The following is a 17,725-nucleotide window of genomic DNA, read 5'->3' on the forward strand; positions in this document are numbered from 1 at the left end:
CCAGTTTAAGGCAACTTCCCCATATACTTAGGATTGGGGGGTTAACTATTTTGTGATCACATCTTTACTTACGCAGCAATGATTCTCACCACCTACTGAATTTCCAACCTGGTGCTTTTCAGCATTATGTTGTAAACTCTCTAAGGACAAGGCCTGTACCAATAGTTTTTACCATAATATTTCTAAGGCTTAGTGCAGTGCTTAGCATATGGGAGGTATTCAATATACCTAATTGGGTGGAATCACATAGTCATTACCTTATAAAAGCATAAGATTTTTTGGGGAGTGGGGAAAAGAAAGTGAACAGGGAGAGATAGAGTCACTAGAGTCTGAGAAGAGGAAAGGAACTAAATTTAAGTACCAAGTAGAATTGCCCTACTCGTCTGTTCAACAGAGTTTAAATCTTAATGAGGACTAGTTCCTCCTTGGAATTGTAAGCAACAGGGGCTATTCAATAAAGAAGTCATGGTCTTGTATCCTATTGGACACTGTATTCAGAGTGTCTACTGAGCTGCTCTGTTCTCCAAATGGTCCAGCCATAGTCATTTCAAGTTAAGTTGTAGCAGTTAAGTTTTAATTGTCCCCATATTCATTTTGCTTACAAAAACAGCACTCTTGACTTTGCTATTTTTAGTCTTAAACCCAGTACAGAATTGTACCCTTGGGCTTTGACTGACTCAGAAGCCTTGTTTCTTTTTAAACCTAACCGATGAGAAATATTGGCTCAGAAAGTCCACCCTTTGTTAAAACTGCTCCAGGCTGCCTTTGACGGCAGATCATTGACTGACTTGGCACCTTGCATGGGGCTCACCAGAAGGTCATGGCTATTAACCCGCATTAACTTTCAGAAAGAAGTTTTCAGGAGGCATTTGCCGGACTGTTATAAAGGCCACCTGGAAAGTTATTCATGTTGAACAGACTGCATGGTATAAAATATATAGATCTCTAGTATTCCGAATAGATTTCTATCTATACCTATACCTCTATCTATGTATCTATATATTGTAAATATATAGAGAAAAAAAGAAAAAAGGAGAAAAAGATAATGATGCTTTTATTTGTTCAGTCCCACTAGTGGATAAAGGATGATATCTTTTCTTCATGCTTTTTTATGTTTCTAAATTTTTCTGCGAAGTTTTCATTAACAATCAGAAAGAAAATCTTAAAGCAAGAATGATAATTCTTCTTATGTGGCAGAATGCTTTGTATGCCAGAAAAAAATACTTTTTGGTTGCAGCCACAGTGAGAAGAATGATTTCTTCCACCTACAATTATTTTTATGCAGCTCTATTGTAGTTACTTGTATTCTTAGCTGACTCCTCCATTGGAGCAGAAAATGCCCTAAAATGCGTTTTGTCCTGCACTTATAATGACCAATGTGAGGGTTGCAATATGTGTTTACAGAAAGCTTCATACTGAATTGAATTTATAGATGCTTAACCAAAACTTCTTTGATTAGGGGCTTATCTCCAGGCCCATAAAAAAATATACGTAGCAGAAAGAGTTATGAGGCAAATTTATAAAGTCAGGAGATACACAGAAGATTCTTATGATGCAAATAGATAGTGAATTATTTATATCATATTCTTGTCATGGAATTGTTCATTTAAAATATGTTTACTAAGATGATTGGATGAATGTAAGTATTTGGCTGAGGTAAACATTAGGATTAGGCTATTCAAAAATCACATCAAGTAGTAGAAGAGGTAAAGAAAATAGCCTGTTGGACTCCAGTGAAACTGGGAAGTCTTCATGGACCAGGTAGAATCTTTAATGAGTGAGTGACTCTTTAGCATGTTGAGCAGAGAAAGGCATCCTAGGAATATGGCGCTCTTTTGGAGAGGATTCAAGGAGAAAATAGGAGAACTGAGTGAAGATGGCTGTGTGAGGATATGAAAGAGTAAGGCGGGTCTGAATGTTAGATAGTGATCAATAATAAAACACAATAATACCATACTAAATTAACAGAGGAGTGATAGAATTAAGATATGTCAGAAGGAGAAGTGACCAAATACCTTCATTTGCATATGAGAGTCTACAGCCATACCACCCTGAACGCGCCCGATCTCCTCTGCTTGTGAGAGACTGAGTCTCCCAAGACAGGGATATTTAGGAAAATCCCCAGAAGTGACTTGAATTATCTATCTCTAGTCTAGTGACATTATTTCTTTTTTTTATGGGAAGAGGCTTCAATAATAATTAAGCATCCTAGTGTTCATTTCATTAATGATTTTGTAAACTTAGCTACAAAATAATTTATTGGCTTAGTTACATTACAAAAATGCTATATTAAAATAGAACTCCACATTTATTCATAATGTTATTTACATTTATTTAGTTAGTAATTCAATGAGACATTTCTATATTTTTAAGGGAAATCATAGTTTTTACTTTTTAAAAATATCAACCTTTGTATCTTCATATATATCACATACAGTGATTTAAATGGTACACTGTTCCACTTGGAAATAGATACTTAGCTCTATAATTTTCTTTATGTACATGAATTTCCCAAGTAGAAAATGTTGTCAATAAAGATGTTTATTGAAATGCATTCATACAAAGTGGAAAAATGTAACAATTAACTTCATGAATAATTATTATTAAACAAGGTATACTATGATTTCTGTGCCCTTTCCTTTCTGGCACTTCATATCTTTATGAAAAAAAATGATTGCCATCCAATTCTCCCTTAGTATTAACACAATTATTCCTTTCAGTAAAACTATGAGTTATGAACCATCATTATCCCCATTTTTCAGATGAAGAAACTGAGGGAGAATAAAGTTGGGTACTAAGTCTTAACAGCGTTGGGATTTGAACGTTGACAATAGAGGGCAAAAGCCCTCTTCTCTTTCATTTTGTTACACAAACAATAACAGGGGAAAACTTTTCTTCACTCTCCCAAATATGGCAAACGGAAATTACAACTGAGCCTACAGACTGGCCAAAGGAAACTGTGTGATTGCCTAATGCCCCAGTCCCTGGAGGACAAAGGCTAACTCGGGTTCTGCAGGTTTGCAGATAATTAGAGATTCCTTCTTTCAAATAGAGTTTTGAAAGCAGTAGATACTATTAAATGTTGATGGGTTATTATATTAGAGAGTAAACAAAATGCAAAATCTATTAATTTATCTATATCGCTAGATATCCTAAAATTCCCTCATTTAAATTAAAATAATTAAAATGAGATCCAGATCAAAGAAAGAAGCCATCCTCAAGTTCGGCAAATCCTAAAACATTATCAGGAAGATAAAGTGTTTCAGAATTTTACTTCCAAGTCCTGAAACACTGAGGTTCACTAGAAAGAACGATGTTCAGGTGGCTTTTCTAGGTTTGCCATTAACTGGCTGTGTGACCTTTGGAAACTCAATGAGCATTAAAATAATATAGCAGAGCTGTTGGTCTACACATCTGACAAAAATCCATAGTGACAAAGCACAGAGATAGCAATTTTTGACATAATCCCCAAAGACCGCTTCATTTGGTTTATTTAATTTGACCTTCAGCGCAGACAAAATAATGTTTCTGCTTGTCAGAATAATACTGTGACTTAGCAAAAAGAGGGAGAAGGTGAAGGCCATACAATGAGAACCCACCCAGCTAAAGATAAGGGCATTAGTCAGAGTGCGGTCCCCAACCTTTCTGGCACCAGGGACCAGCTTTGTGGAAGGCAGTTGTTCCACAGACCAGGATGGTGGGGGTGGTTTCAAGATGAGTCAAGCGCACTGTGTTCAAGCGCACCTCCTGCTGTGCCGCGCGGTTCCTGCCAGCCTCAGCCCAGCAGTCTGCGGCCCAGAGGTTGGGGAACCCTGAGTTAGAGAACCAAAAAAACCTAGTTGAAAACTGTTTTTATACACGTCTGGAAGGTGAGAAATAGATGTTTAAATTGGATGCAGGAAGCCGTGAGGGGCCACAAGAATGACACGCAGAGGAAGGTTAGGGCGGCCGTGCTTGTACAGGACTAAGCTACATTTTTCTTTTGAAAATTTCAAAGGACTTCGAGAAAACATGACACGGATTCTGGAGCACGGCTCCCTATGTTTTTAAGTTTCAAGGGTAACTAATCTAATGTGTGAGAATTTTTTCAACAGTGGACTTGGATTTTCAACCTAGATTTTAAAGGTTTGCTGTGCAAATAGTCTTTAAAAATGAAACATTGTGACACAGTCACATTAAGGCTGGATTCCTTCAAGAAAGCTGATTGATGGAAACTCGTGGTCAGCAGGGCACTGTCGGCACTGGAAGTGAAGGAGGGGGCCTTCGTCCCTTTGCTGAGTGTCACTACATGAGGTGGCATTGTCATACCTAATTTATAGCTGGTAAAATGGAGGCTAATTAAGGCTGAAGTGACAATTGTCAAACAACTGGTAAATGCAGTGTAGAGACCCCGATTATGTCTGACATTTCATCCATAGTCTTAACCACACCACAAGTTTTGAGGTACAGAAGGCATGAGCTTTATTACTTCATGACATTTCTACCTGCCATCGCCGCCCCACATCCCAAATGCCCCTCTTCATTCTTTTGAAGTGAGGAGCATCGTGATGCACAATATGATCACAAATGCTCACACATAAAATTCGCACAGAGGGAAGGCCGTGTGAGGGAATGGGTCAGGAAAGAGAGGTCACAATCTTTAAGACAAGTCCAACCAGACCAACCAGACCACTGGGATGTCACCTTGGATTAGGATGCAGCATTTTTATTGTAAAAGTCCACATAGTAGGCAATTCCCTTTGTGAAAAGGTTTTCAAATACATAGACAGGGAACAGCTGAAAATTGAGAATTAGATCATATATAATAGATATTCATATCACCCATACTATGCACACATTGGAAAGCTAGCTTGTTTGAATATCCCCATTATGGAATACATTTCAAGTCAACAATAATAGCATGTTTCTCACCGTTGAAAATTTGCCAACACCTCTCCCAAAGAGTCAACATTTAATAAGTTAACAATTCAAAACAAGAAAATAATTGATTCTATTTACATGTGTTTGAGGTTGTACACTAGAGCACTGATATATTAAAAGTTTGTAAAATTGGCAGCTAAATGTGTTTCAAGATTCACCCAGATGATTTGATGATGACTTAACATGGATTTTTATTAAGTCCCCATCTCTTCTTTTCTACTCTGTCCAGGTTACCTACAAAGGTTGCTAGCTGTGATTGAATTCTGACTCATAGCACTGAGTGCCATAAAGAAGAACTGACAAAAGGTTCTAATTTGGAAAAATAAGGGTTGAGGATGAGCACGCAGAGATGAAGCTCCACTCATGATGGTTTGAAGGCAGGGACAACTGCCTCGTGTGATTACAACCTTGTTGAATGAAACCACAGGCATAGACTCAACCTCCTTGTAAGTCACTCATTTGTTATTTCATTGTTTAAATTCAATCTTCAGTACATTTTTTAAAAAATTTCACAGAGTTTAGAATACTATATTCTGAACACTAGTCAGGTATGAAACTTGCTTATGGCTGTAATGGATCCTCAAGCCTATGGATCATGGCTGACTCACCCCTGAACATGGAAAAATAATACACAAACTTTATTCCCTAGTAGACTCATTTTTTGTATACAAATATAGGACATATTTATATAGGACATGAATATTTACTAAAATAAATTTTTGAGAATGAATATGAATAGTCAGATTTCTCTGGATCCTTCCATTTATCTCTACAAGATCAAATATCACTTGACAATGCCGATGTGAAAAGATGAGTCACTGGTTCCATGGCCAGCACAGAGCTATCAACTGGAAGCACATGGGACCGGTTCACTTCAAATGATACTTGTTAAGCACCAACTGTGTGCCAGGCACTATGCAAGATGCTGAGGACCCAACAAGGAAATGACAAGGATACTGGCCACAAGGCACTCACAATCACTAGAAGCAGGTCTTGAGATGGAAACTAAGTTCTGTTAATGTCTATAGTCCTAAAAGGAAGAAAAAAACAGCGGCAAGCACATAAAATCACTTCATACTCTATGAAATTGGGTGTATTTAGAAGCAGCAGATGTTGAATATTCAGTCTATATTTTACTTAGAGTGTTTTAATATGTTATACAAGGGAAAAAAATAAGCTGTTTCAATCTTCATGCATGAGGGAAAAAATGGTGAAAAATTTCCCAGTTCCAATCCCAAATCCTTATAATTACACTCATGATTCTTTTATTGCCCAAAGACACAAAAAAATAAGACAGTACTTTATGATGATAAGTTTAATCCATTTATTTTGGCTCTAAAGAGATGCATGCATTAAACTTGAAGCATTCTATGTTATTGAAATATTTACATCATTGTACATGTGATGTGGAGGAAATTTTCTATCTTGAGATAGAGGTAAATTGATTTCTTGCCTAGGTTCTTATGTTTAAAATGAGTTGTGATTTGTCTCAAATGAGGGAGCTATTCTATTAGGATCAAATTTACCACAACTTGACCCCAAGTGAACTTACAGTACAGTTTGGGATGTTTTTTATCTAATTATATTTTGAATTGAATAAGGACACCACCACCATAAATAGTCATTGCTTTTACTATTTCAGTTCTGTAGCTGGAAATATGTTGCTTGGTTTCAATGTTCTTTCTCTAACTTCACTTTGCCCTGCAGGTTTGCAACACAGAACATTATAGTTTAAGTGACACTTACCGAAAGAGAGTTGGGCACAAACAACATGACATTAATACAGTTTACCAGGTTAGAACATAGAAACAAATTCAGATCCTTATAAACCACACAAAGGATTATTGAAGTGGACTTAGAAAGGACAACTTCTTTCCATGACATTTAGTGAAGAATAAGACCCATATCAATAAAACCAATACTTCTTCACAGGTAAAGGTAGGAGACCCAATAAACCAGGTTGAACAAGCAGAAGGCGGTGGGGAAGAAGATCCGCGCATAGGAGTCCATTTTGGCGATGCGGATGTGTATCCTCCCGTGCCTCCAGGCTCCCGTTCGGCAGTCTTCGAAGCAGCAGAAAAAGCTGGCGCAGTCCTTGCCATCCAGACACTCATACCCATATTCTTCATCTCTCTCCTGAAGGTGAGTGGCATTGTTCATTTGAATGGTTGCTGATCTTGGGCGAATATCAATAGTAGGGGCCTGAGACAAGGGTGAGGACAAAGAGGGATCAGAGTCCATCACACTGGATAAATCCTAGACTATTTCTCCACAATGTTACCAATGTGAATGATGAATCTGAAAATGAGTACTCAGGAAATTGCTATGACAGTGTGATCTACAATGGTGAAATTGAAATTAGGAAGAGAGGACATTGGCAGATCTCAAATTTTGCGCTTAATAAGCAGTGCGGCTGAAAATAATACCACCAAGCTAATAGCTAGAGCAGGAAGATTAAACACCAAAAGAACTCAAAGTTTAAAGATTGAAATCAAACAGCTACATGGAATCTTATTCTAGTAAATATTAGATGGGAGGTTGGTTACATGAAGGCATTTAATGGTTTTGCATGTGAGTAGAACAGAGAAATAAAAATGCATCAATTTTGAAATCAAATTTTGTGTCATGCTTACCTATAGACAAATAGTCAACCCCATTATACTGAGCAAGGGTCTTAAGTGAGTTTAGTATAAAATGTTAAAATATATATAAATATAGAAGTTTCCTGAGTTTATACCACAATAGTATGGCTTATGTTTTAAAGGAATATGCTACTTTGGGTAACAGTCACCATCTAGAAGCTTCAGCATGTCAGCAATGTTTACCTGCCTGTGAGTGAAAATTCAGAAAAAAATGTTACTGCCTGTCCATCATTACTTAGTATTGAAGAAGAAACCAGTACCAATTAACTGAATGCTAATCAAAGTTTCTCTCTTGCTCTCTCTCTCTCTTTTTTTTTTTTTTGATACCTCATTGTGGTTTTAATTTGCATCTCTCTGATGGTTAGTGACATTGAGCCTTTTTCATGTGAGTTTTTCTTCAGGGAAAATTATATAAAATTCCTATAAGACTCAGTGGTCCTTTTCATGTTAATTTGGATAAGTTAGTTTTAGGATACTATAAATACAAATCCCAGTGTCTCTGACTCAGCTGTCAGAATTCAGCTGGGTATAGAAATCTTGTAACATTGCGCGACAGAGCCAAAGGCTCCTGGCTCATCCTGGAAAGAGGGGATGGGTGTTTTAACTAAAGCATTTTAAAGATAGTATTATTTTTACAGAACTGACAGGTGAAATTTGGACAGATAGAGATTATTAAATTTATTTATCGAAAAGCAATCTTGTTTTGCATTAGGACTTCCAGAGTTAAATTTTAAGGGCATATAGGTTATATGCGGTGTACGGTAAATGCAGGTAGTGAAATAGGATTTAATTTTCATTTGAGAAGAGAGGGTAAGATTTGGCTTTGATGTTTAAGGAAGCCTTTTGACTAATGACATCTCATAGTGCTTACAGCTTTTTAGCTTCATGAAAGGTCAAAACCTCTGTGAATTAATGTAGGGTTGCTGAATCAACTCTACAAATTTATAAAACTTTCTCATCTTAAATGTGTCATTTTTAGTAGAATGCTTAAATGTCTACTCATAAAAAAATAAAAACCACCATGTAAGCGTTAATACTTAAATTCAGCAGTTGCATGCAGTGAATTTCCATTCCAAAAACATTATACCTTGAAGGAAAACATCCGAAGAAGCTTTGGGTTTGTAGACAGAAAAGAGAATTGCATTTTTTTATTAAAAGAAGGAAAAAAAGAAAAAAGAGACAAAATAAGATAAATTAAAAATGCATTTTGAAAACATAGTAAGTAAAATGAACTGAAATTATAAACACAGAATGACCATTCTGAACATGGAACAAAGTATATGCCTAAAGTTGGAAAAGAGAATTTGGTGGTTGCTAGTAAAATCTTCAGTAAATTAGTCTATAGTTATCTAACTGCAAAGGCCAGTATTGTTCATTTGTGAGGAATCTTTCTATTATTTTATTTTCTAATTATCATTAAGAAGGCCTTAATAGGTGAATCCTGATATAATGAACCAAAAAACAAATTAAAAGGAAAAGTGAAAATTTAGTATCTCATTCACACCTCAGGCTCTTGCGTGTTCTGATAAATCACATAATTGACTGAAAAAAGGAAATGCATGAAATTCTCAAATAACTTTGGTTTCTCAGTTTCTTTAATTGCTTTTCTTTTCTGCTTTCTTTTCTTCTTCTGTCATCTTCATAACCTTGGAAGAAGGAACCATGTGTCTCTATTTCTGCAACAAAATGCACTCTGCAATGACCTAGCCATTAGAGAGGGCCAAGGTACTTTTTCCAAAGGAGAAAGATGGGGGTAGGAGAGAGAGAGAAAAGAAGAAAAATAAGAAGAAGAAGAAGAGAAAGAAGGAAAAGAAAAGAAAGAGGTAAAAAAGAACTCTTCAGACTTGTGTTTGTAAACACCTCGTCCTTGTTACTGTTAGCAGGTAACAATGCTGAGTACCAATAGAACCATCTTCTTGGGGGGAAATGAAACGGAAAGTGAAGGAGAGGAAGAAACAAAAACACCAACACAAAAAGGAAACTAAAAGAGAGAGAAAATATGAAGACAAAGAGAGGCTAAAACAGACAGGGAAGGAAAGGACTGCATAAAGCATAATGAACTTTTGGGAAGTTAAAGAGAAGCATTTATTTTTTTTAATCCATCATCAAGAATAATTGTGCTTCTTTCACCTGCTATTAATTCTTATATTCAAACAAGGATATGCCATTTAGAGAACTTCACTGCCATTCCCAGAGATGCATCAAGATACAACCTAGAATCAGCTAGATTTCCTCATTGGAAATTTCCTCAGCCCCCCAAAAGCCGACGGGTCAGATAGCTGGCCACTATCATTGTCCGTAGGGCCCTTAGAGCAGAAGACCAGGAAAGGTTATAAATTCAGTGAATTCCTTTGCCTCTGACTTGGGAGGAAATGGACCTTATATTTCACAGGGCCTCCTTCGAGCCAGACATTGTATTTAGGTGGGTAAATGGGTAGCTGCATGCTCTCTTCAAAATTAATAATAAAAGACAATGGCTTTAGGCATTCAAAAATTTGTGCTTCATCATCTCTATTTAAAGTTTGATAACAAGGAGAAGTTATTCTCCCTGTTTCCAAATCACTGAAATCAATCCAGGTTGATTTGATTTCATAAATCATCAGCATCAACCGTCATCGTCAACTTGTGATGATGAGAACGTTCATGTGCAAGGTGCTATGTAATGCTTTTTACCTCTATTAACACACCTATTTCTCACAGCAGCCCCACAAGATACGTGTTTTTTTATAATATCCGTTTTATATACTAGAAAACAATGACATAAGGAAGCTAAATAACTTGCCCGACAATGGATGAGATATTTCTTTTAAAACAAAAAAAGGTAAATTGAATATAAAACCAGTAGAAATCCCCTGGTGTGCAGTACACACACACACACATGTGCATACACACATTAAACTATTTGCAAAAGTGTGGTGATCCTTGAACTTTCAAGAATCTTGTGGCTTCTTAGTAGGAAGCTTTGGATAAAAATTTTAATTTAGCCCTGGCTGGTGTGACTCATTGGATTGGGCGCTGGTCTGTGAACCCAAAGGTCACTGGTTCAATTGTCAATCACAGCACATGCCTGGACTGCCAGCTAGGTCCCCAGTTGGGGGCGTGCAAGAGGCAACCAATCAATGTATCTCTCACACATTGATATTTCTCTCTCTCTGTTTCTCCCTCCCTTCCCTTCTCTCTACAAGTAAATAAATAAAACCTTTAAAAAATTAACTTAAAATATCAATAATTTAAAAATATTATAGCAAAGAGGTGAGAGATGAAAATCAATGAAACCTAGCATAACAGCAGCTAGCAAAGAGGTGCATTTCTTAGCAATGGTTATACTCCCTGTGAAATGAAGAGAGCAAGAGTCTGCCTTAGTGAATTTGGTCTTTTTCAATGAAACCTTATATCCTGGTCAAACTCACACATTCACTTTTCATTTTGGAGTCCAGAGTGTTAGGGCTTAACCTGCAGATAGGCTAAGCAAAACCAAACCAAAACAAAGTCAGTTGGTCTTTCTGCATGAAAATTTCAGTGGTCCCAGTGGGAAATGATACATACAGGGTTTTTCTTCTTTTTGTCTTTGTCCTTGCTTGGTTTCCGGTTACTGACAAAATAATGCAGGGTACCATACTCCACCAAAGCAGAGAAGACAAATATGAAGCAGACCGATACAAAGAGATCCATTGCTGTGACATAGGAGACCTTGGGGAGTGACTTCCGGGCAATGGTGCTGAGAGTCGTCATTGTCAGGACAGTTGTGATACCTGAAGGGGGACACAGTAAAACAATCATGTGACCACATCAACAGATTGAGTAACAGTCACTACTGAGGCTAAACTTGTTTTGTGACTTTTGGTAAGCAACATCAGTAATGGGAAAGGAAGTACAATTGAAATCCTTCACTATGGCCACCAATATTTATTGCCTCTTAAATGTCACTTAATCTTGCAGTACCTCTGCTTCTTTAACTCTAAAAAATGTGATAATTTTCTAAATCATCACAACTTCTGTATGCTATCGTTGCGGAGAGTAGAAAAGGCATGGGGTCCTATTCAACATGCCTGACTTAAAGTCACCTTCTCGTCCATGATCAACAAACAGGAGCACATACCTGCTATTTGCTCAGGGGTCTCTCCCTCATTCCTCACTCCTCAGCTCACTCACCTCGATCCCTTCTCCCACCATTGTCTCTGCCAGAGAGTACTCATTAATGAGTAGTTAAAATGAGCTATGAGAATGGCCGTAAGAGTGATTCTAACCAGCAGGAATCTGGACTTCAAGAGAAGAAATTGACATTAAACCTTTTCCTTGAAATATTTGTGGGATGGATAAATTGGAATGTATCAATCCATTTGTTCCATTTATTCATAAGTACACATACGTTACTCAAAAAATCATTGAGCTACCAGCTACGTGCTAAGCACTATACTGGGAATAAAAGTGATATTTACATGTTGATGTGAGAGACAGACATAGCATGTCATGCAACACACTCTACTCATGGTAACAATTAATTGTCCTAAAGTAATAAGCTCAACATATTTTGGGCTTGTTTCAGCATGTAGCATTAGACATTATAATTGTTGAATAGGACTTGTAACATAAAGTACCACATAGAACATAAAAAATAAAAATAACTTTATTTTGAAACAGATGGGAGACTAAATTAGGTTTGGAAGAGGATCAATATGCAAATAATATCTTTAAAATATTTTTATCCCAGTAATTGCTTTTGCCCTCAGTTTTAGTAGCTTGATACAGATCATTTTGTCAGAAAATGACTACAGTTGCTAACATTTCTGAGGTCTTACTATGGTTTGTGCACTTTGCACAGAGTACTTTATTTAACCTTATAAAACCCCATAAGCTAGGAAGGAAATGATCCATGTTTTACATGTGAGGATACTGTGATTTAGAGATTACAGGGTATTTCTGAGGCCATACTGTCATTTTGGGTTAGAATTCAAACTTGTTGGACTTCCCAGTGCCAGCTCGTAACTATGGCACAACACTGCCTCTCTAGAAAGGGCTGAGCAGGAGATGCAGCTCTAATTTGCACATAGCAGATAAAGAGGTTATGGTTTAATAATTCATTTTTCAGTAGCTTTATTCTTAGTTAAGCCTTTAGGGAATTTTATGTGGTATGAAAAGTATTCCTGGACCTAGACTCCAATGTCCCTGTGAGCGTGTGGTTTGTTATAACCTCTGTGTGCCTTTGTCCTCGTGTGAGAGAAAAGATGTGAAAATCTGAGACAAATATCACCCATGATACAATAGATTAAGCAAACTATAAATAATCTTAGAAGTGGGGAGAGGGTCCTCAAAATTTCACAGGTAATTGTGTTTTTCCAAAAATAATCTTTTTTAGTGGGTCTGGGGTAAGTAGTCAAGTAATATGTATGTATCTTCAAATGTCATGATTATATATGTTAGAATTAATCAACAGCTAGTGGTGTGCTAGCGGTAAAGGTATAACAAATGACTCTAGAAAATAGGAAGGCTGTGATTTTTAGTGTTTATCTATTTCTGTGGTGTTAATACTGTCCCCTTGCCTGATGTCAAGCTGCCGGTGTGACATCACTGGACACATCATTGGGAAAGGACAAATAAATGGTCAGCTCTCACAAGCTGGTGTGAGCTGCTCCAGCATATAAAACTGCCCAGAGACCAAAATAAAAAAATCTAATGGAATTAGGAGGGTTCCCACCACCCCTGGTTACCTTAAATTTATTAATAATGTCCTAGAAATAAATTTTATGAAGGTTATTAGAACAGAATTAGGAAACTTTAAATATCATTTTTCATTTTTAGTACGCTAATTTTCTTTCAAATAAAAAAATTGCATTTCTGTGTAATTTCTGACTGAATTAAAAGCAAATCAACTTAGAAAAAGGAATAAGGATGTGTCTCACCTAAAGAGGTCCTGGCTGGAACAGCATCCTTATTGATCCAGAAGGACACCCAGGATAGAACAACGATGAGTGTGCAGGGGATGTAGGTCTGGATGGTGAAGTACCCCATTCTCCTGCTCAGCTCGAAGTAGACGCACATGACCACGTAATCCCCTGGAACAGAACAAAGATGGCCCCATGCGGCCCCTTACCAAACACTGGAAAGCATGCAAAAAGAAGCATATAGCCGACTTGCACACATTTCAACAGAGTGTTCTGTACAGGGGTATGCAAAACAAAAAGCAGAAAGCAAAATCCAGATGAAACTGAAGTCTGGTCCTTTTAGAGCAAAGTGACTACTAGATAGAAGAAAACATTTCTGACCATATTGTCCCCTAAAACTCATTCTTTCAGGTGAGTTTTGATCGTGTCTTTTTCCCTGTTTAGTACACGCAATATACGTTTTTGTTGTTGTTTTCTGGGGCAGGAAGGAACAGTGTTTTTACACTATGCCTCTCTTGCCTAAAATGAATCCTAAGATTTGTTAGCAATTTCCTCTTGTTCTCAGAACCTGTCTCCATACAAACCAGAGAGTAATATGCTGGTGCTGGTGCTTAACACTAGTAAATAACTTGTTTACTCACTTTATAATGAAATTCCTATAGTGAGACATTTTTTCTCAAGGTTTCATTGAATCATATGATTTTCCTTTGTAATAGTTTTTTAAATTCATAATTTCTCATTTATATGTGTGGTTATGTCTGTAATGCCTGTCTCCCCGACTTAGACTTTTATCTGCATGAGTCCACAAACTGCCTATTTTAGCTCATCATTGCACTACTACTAATTAGCATCCTACTTGATTCTAAGTAGACGTTTCATAACATTTGTTGAATAAATGATCAAATGAATGAATACACATAAATTTAAACATAAAGAAAAAGAAACAATAAATCAAGAGGCTGTATTTTGGAACATTTGGGTTAAAAAAAAGAGCTTATGTAATAAAGGAATCAAGACATAACCATGAGAATAATTTAATGTGACACAATTTGAGGTCTCTGATTTTTTACAATCAGATTCATGCATTGTTTTTAAAATTCCATGTCCTTCATTTTGTATGGTTCCAAGTGAAATTTTAGGGAATTTTAATTTTTGAATTTAGAAAATATACTTTGGAGATATATCCCAGTTATTATATATTTATGTTTTCTTTCTACTCTTACAGAACATCAATTTCAAAAACTCTGTTCTTGCAATGGGAGGTGAACAAATGAGAGAATATGGTTTTCAAATACTGCTTCTTTTCCTTTACTAAATGATAATGTGTCCTAAAATGCACGGAGAATGATATCCAATTCATGTGTTCCATTTTAATTACTTGGCTTCAAGCCCATGTTTCTCTACTTACTTGGCTGATTTAGATCTGATTTGAAAATAAGGTGCTTTAGAAGCCTTGTGCAGAGAAGGTTAACTTAGCGAGATGCGATATTACTACTCAGCCCAGTTCTTCCTTCCACTCTGAAGCTTTACTCCAAACCCTTCCAAGCTGCGGAGACCGAACGCCCTCCCCAGCTCCTCTTCCCAAAGTCAGGGCTCTCCCTGGCAGTGTTTCCTAAGCGGGGCTCTGAGCAGCTCCTCACATTGCTCTTCAATGAATTAATGTACTGTTGCTTCTTCGAGTGATGCCTGGTGAGCGCAGCGACAATGACATGGGCACTGGGGGATCTGGCCCCCATTGGAACATCTATTCCTTCTCAGAGATCAATAAGTAGCAGTTATTTAGTGACTCTCTCAAAACGTGAAGGTACACATTTCTTATTGATGTTAACTGGATTTTGATTAGTTCCCTCAGGTTGCCCGTCTCTGTGTTGATTAATCTGGACTGAAACTATTTAATGTCAAAACATCTTATAAATTAGTTTGGTGCTTGCTTTTGTTTTAATTTAGAATATAGCATACACAGGCTATGAGTAAGGAGTAAAGTAATTTGAGATGATCCCTATTAATGGCTGCCTTTTTCTTTTTTTCTTTTTCTCCTCTTTCTCTGATCTTAATACCAGAGGCATATGCAAGCTAAGGAAAACAAGGACAGAGGTTTTGTTTTAAGATCATATTCAGGAGGTACTTTTTCTCCCTATTTTCCAAGTCCTTGAGAGTTTTCTGCAAATTTTAAACGTGTTAAATGACACGACAAATTATAATATTTTCATTAAATCTGGACAATTTTAGTAACTTTTTATTACTTATCATATAAATGAATGAGAATCTACACTTTGGCATTAATGATCTTACTCTCTTAAAGGTGAACTTTAATTTTGCCTCAAGTTAACAAGATAATTATCTCAATTCAATTCTCCTCTTCCCTTTAGGTCAGATTCTAAACTTCCAAAGCCTTTAAATCTATCAACTTCTATTTTAAGATAATAGCTTCATAGCATCTTTCATCTTTACCAGCAAACCCAAAGCTTTTCTACCACCGGAATGGAGATTCAAATTTGGGGATGGACCATGGAAAAGCAAAGCAGCTTCTCAGTGACAGCCTGATGTCTGTGTTGTCTCTAAGGCCTTATCGCTTTTTTGTATTTAAAAAAGCTCTTGGAATGAGGCACCTATGAAACCACATTCCCTAAAGGTGCCACATCAGTGATTCCCCAAGCACGTAGAGTTCAATGTCAACCCAGTGAAAAGTGGTTGTTTCAGCCACTTCAAATTCATTTTTCTACTGACTAATTCTAAAATAAATATTTAAAGTCATAGCATTTTATAAATAGTTTGTTCCTTGCTTCCCCCGACCCCTGCCAGTTTAGATGGAAGGCTATGATTGAAAAGAGAAGACATAGAATTTTAATAACACCCATTAATGTTTATTTTTTGTATTTAGTATGCATCTCATGCCTAATTTCAGGAGGAGACTATCAACAACAGTGAACAATGAACTCCAATTATTATTTCTTTAGTGTGATGTAAACCATATGAAAGCTTTAAAATTCAAATTTATTAGAACATTTAAGCTCTATTTCATACATGAAATGATTTCCTCTTAAAAACTTGAAGGTTCCATGACAACGAAGTCTGTCCCTCCAATCAACATCTAAAATCAGAAAAAATAATTACATTCTAGTTACCAGTAATGTGCCCCTACTATGTGCAGACACTGGACTAAATGGTTTGCATATATTATCTCTAAACTTCCTAATCATCTTGTCAGAATGGTTAAAAAAAAAAAAAAGGGCCTACTTCATTTTGTTCCTGTCTCATGATTCTTCCTCCATTTAAATGTAGTGAAAAGGCAGATCAGTTTAAGAAGCAGAAGCAAAAAAGACGTCTCACAAATAATGGGAAGAAAAGGAAACACCCCTAATCAAAAGGAAAGGAGGAATCCCCACAGAGAGAACTAAGTGAAATAGAGGCAAGTAAACTATCAGATATTGAATTCAAAACAATGGTTCCAAGGAAGCTCAATGAGCACAGTGAGCTCAAAGAGAATTATGAAAAACTACAGGGAAACTATGAGGAACTTACTGCAAACTATATCAGCATGAAAAAGGACATAGAAACTATCAATAAGAGACAAGAGGAAATGAAGAATACAATTTCTGAATTGAAGAACACAGTAGAAGGAATCAAAAGCAGGCTAGATGAAGCAGAGGATCGAATCAGTGAGCTGAAGGACAAAGTAGAAAAAAGCTCCCAGAAAGAGCAAGAAATGGAAAAAAGACTCAAAAAGAATGAAGAGGAATTTAGAGAAATGCAGGAAAACCTGAAACGTAATAATATCCATCTAATAGGGATACCAGAAGGAGAAGAAGAGGAACAAGGGAAAGAAAACCTTTGAAAAAGTAATGATGGAAAACTTCCCTAATTGGAGGAGAGGAAAAGTCTCACAAGTCCAGAAAGCACAGAGGGCTGCATTCAAGAGGAACCCAAGGAGGCCCGCTCCAAGACACATCATAATTAAAATGGCAAATAGCAAAGACAAAGAGAGAATCCTAAAGGCAGCAAGGGAGAAAGAGGTAGTAACATACAAGGGAGCCCTGATACGGCTAGCAGCTGACTTCTGAACAGAAACACTGCAAGCCAGAAGGGAGTGGCAAGAAATATTCCAAGTCATGAAAAGTAAAGCCCTGCAACCAAGACTGCTCTACCCAGCAAGGCTCTCAATTAAAATGGAAGGTGAAATAAGGAGTTTCCCAGACAAAAGAAGGCTAAAAGAATACATCTCCACAAAACTAGCACTGCAAGATATGCAAAAGGGGCTGGTTTAAGAAGATAAAGAAAAAG

At 36.8% G+C, this 17,725-nt stretch overlaps 1 protein-coding gene across 2 annotated transcripts in view; it reads right to left on the minus strand.

Moving 5' to 3' along the window:
- Positions 1–4,504: 4,504 nt before the first annotated feature.
- GABRG2 (gamma-aminobutyric acid type A receptor subunit gamma2) overlaps positions 4,505–17,725 on the minus strand; it is a 77,616-nt gene continuing 64,395 nt past the window's right edge. Inside the window, exons 7-10 of one of the 2 annotated variants that reach the window (XM_054568085.1) lie at positions 13,463–13,615; positions 11,109–11,314; positions 8,650–8,673; positions 4,505–7,122 (exon numbers count right to left, since the gene is read on the minus strand). In XM_054568085.1, the coding sequence (XP_054424060.1) occupies positions 6,847–7,122; positions 8,650–8,673; positions 11,109–11,314; positions 13,463–13,615 (659 nt within the window). In that variant the 3' untranslated portion in view covers positions 4,505–6,846. Of the gene's footprint in view, positions 7,123–8,649; positions 8,674–11,108; positions 11,315–13,462; positions 13,616–16,468; positions 16,536–17,725 lie in introns of those variants that run through there. The other variant, XM_054568086.1, reaches the window with a different exon arrangement.

This window comes from Pteronotus mesoamericanus, unplaced genomic scaffold (genome assembly GCF_021234165.1).
Source record: "Pteronotus mesoamericanus isolate MK-2021 breed Mesoamerican mustached bat unplaced genomic scaffold, CSHL_Meso_final contig_2, whole genome shotgun sequence".
NCBI lineage: Eukaryota > Metazoa > Chordata > Mammalia > Chiroptera > Mormoopidae > Pteronotus > Pteronotus mesoamericanus.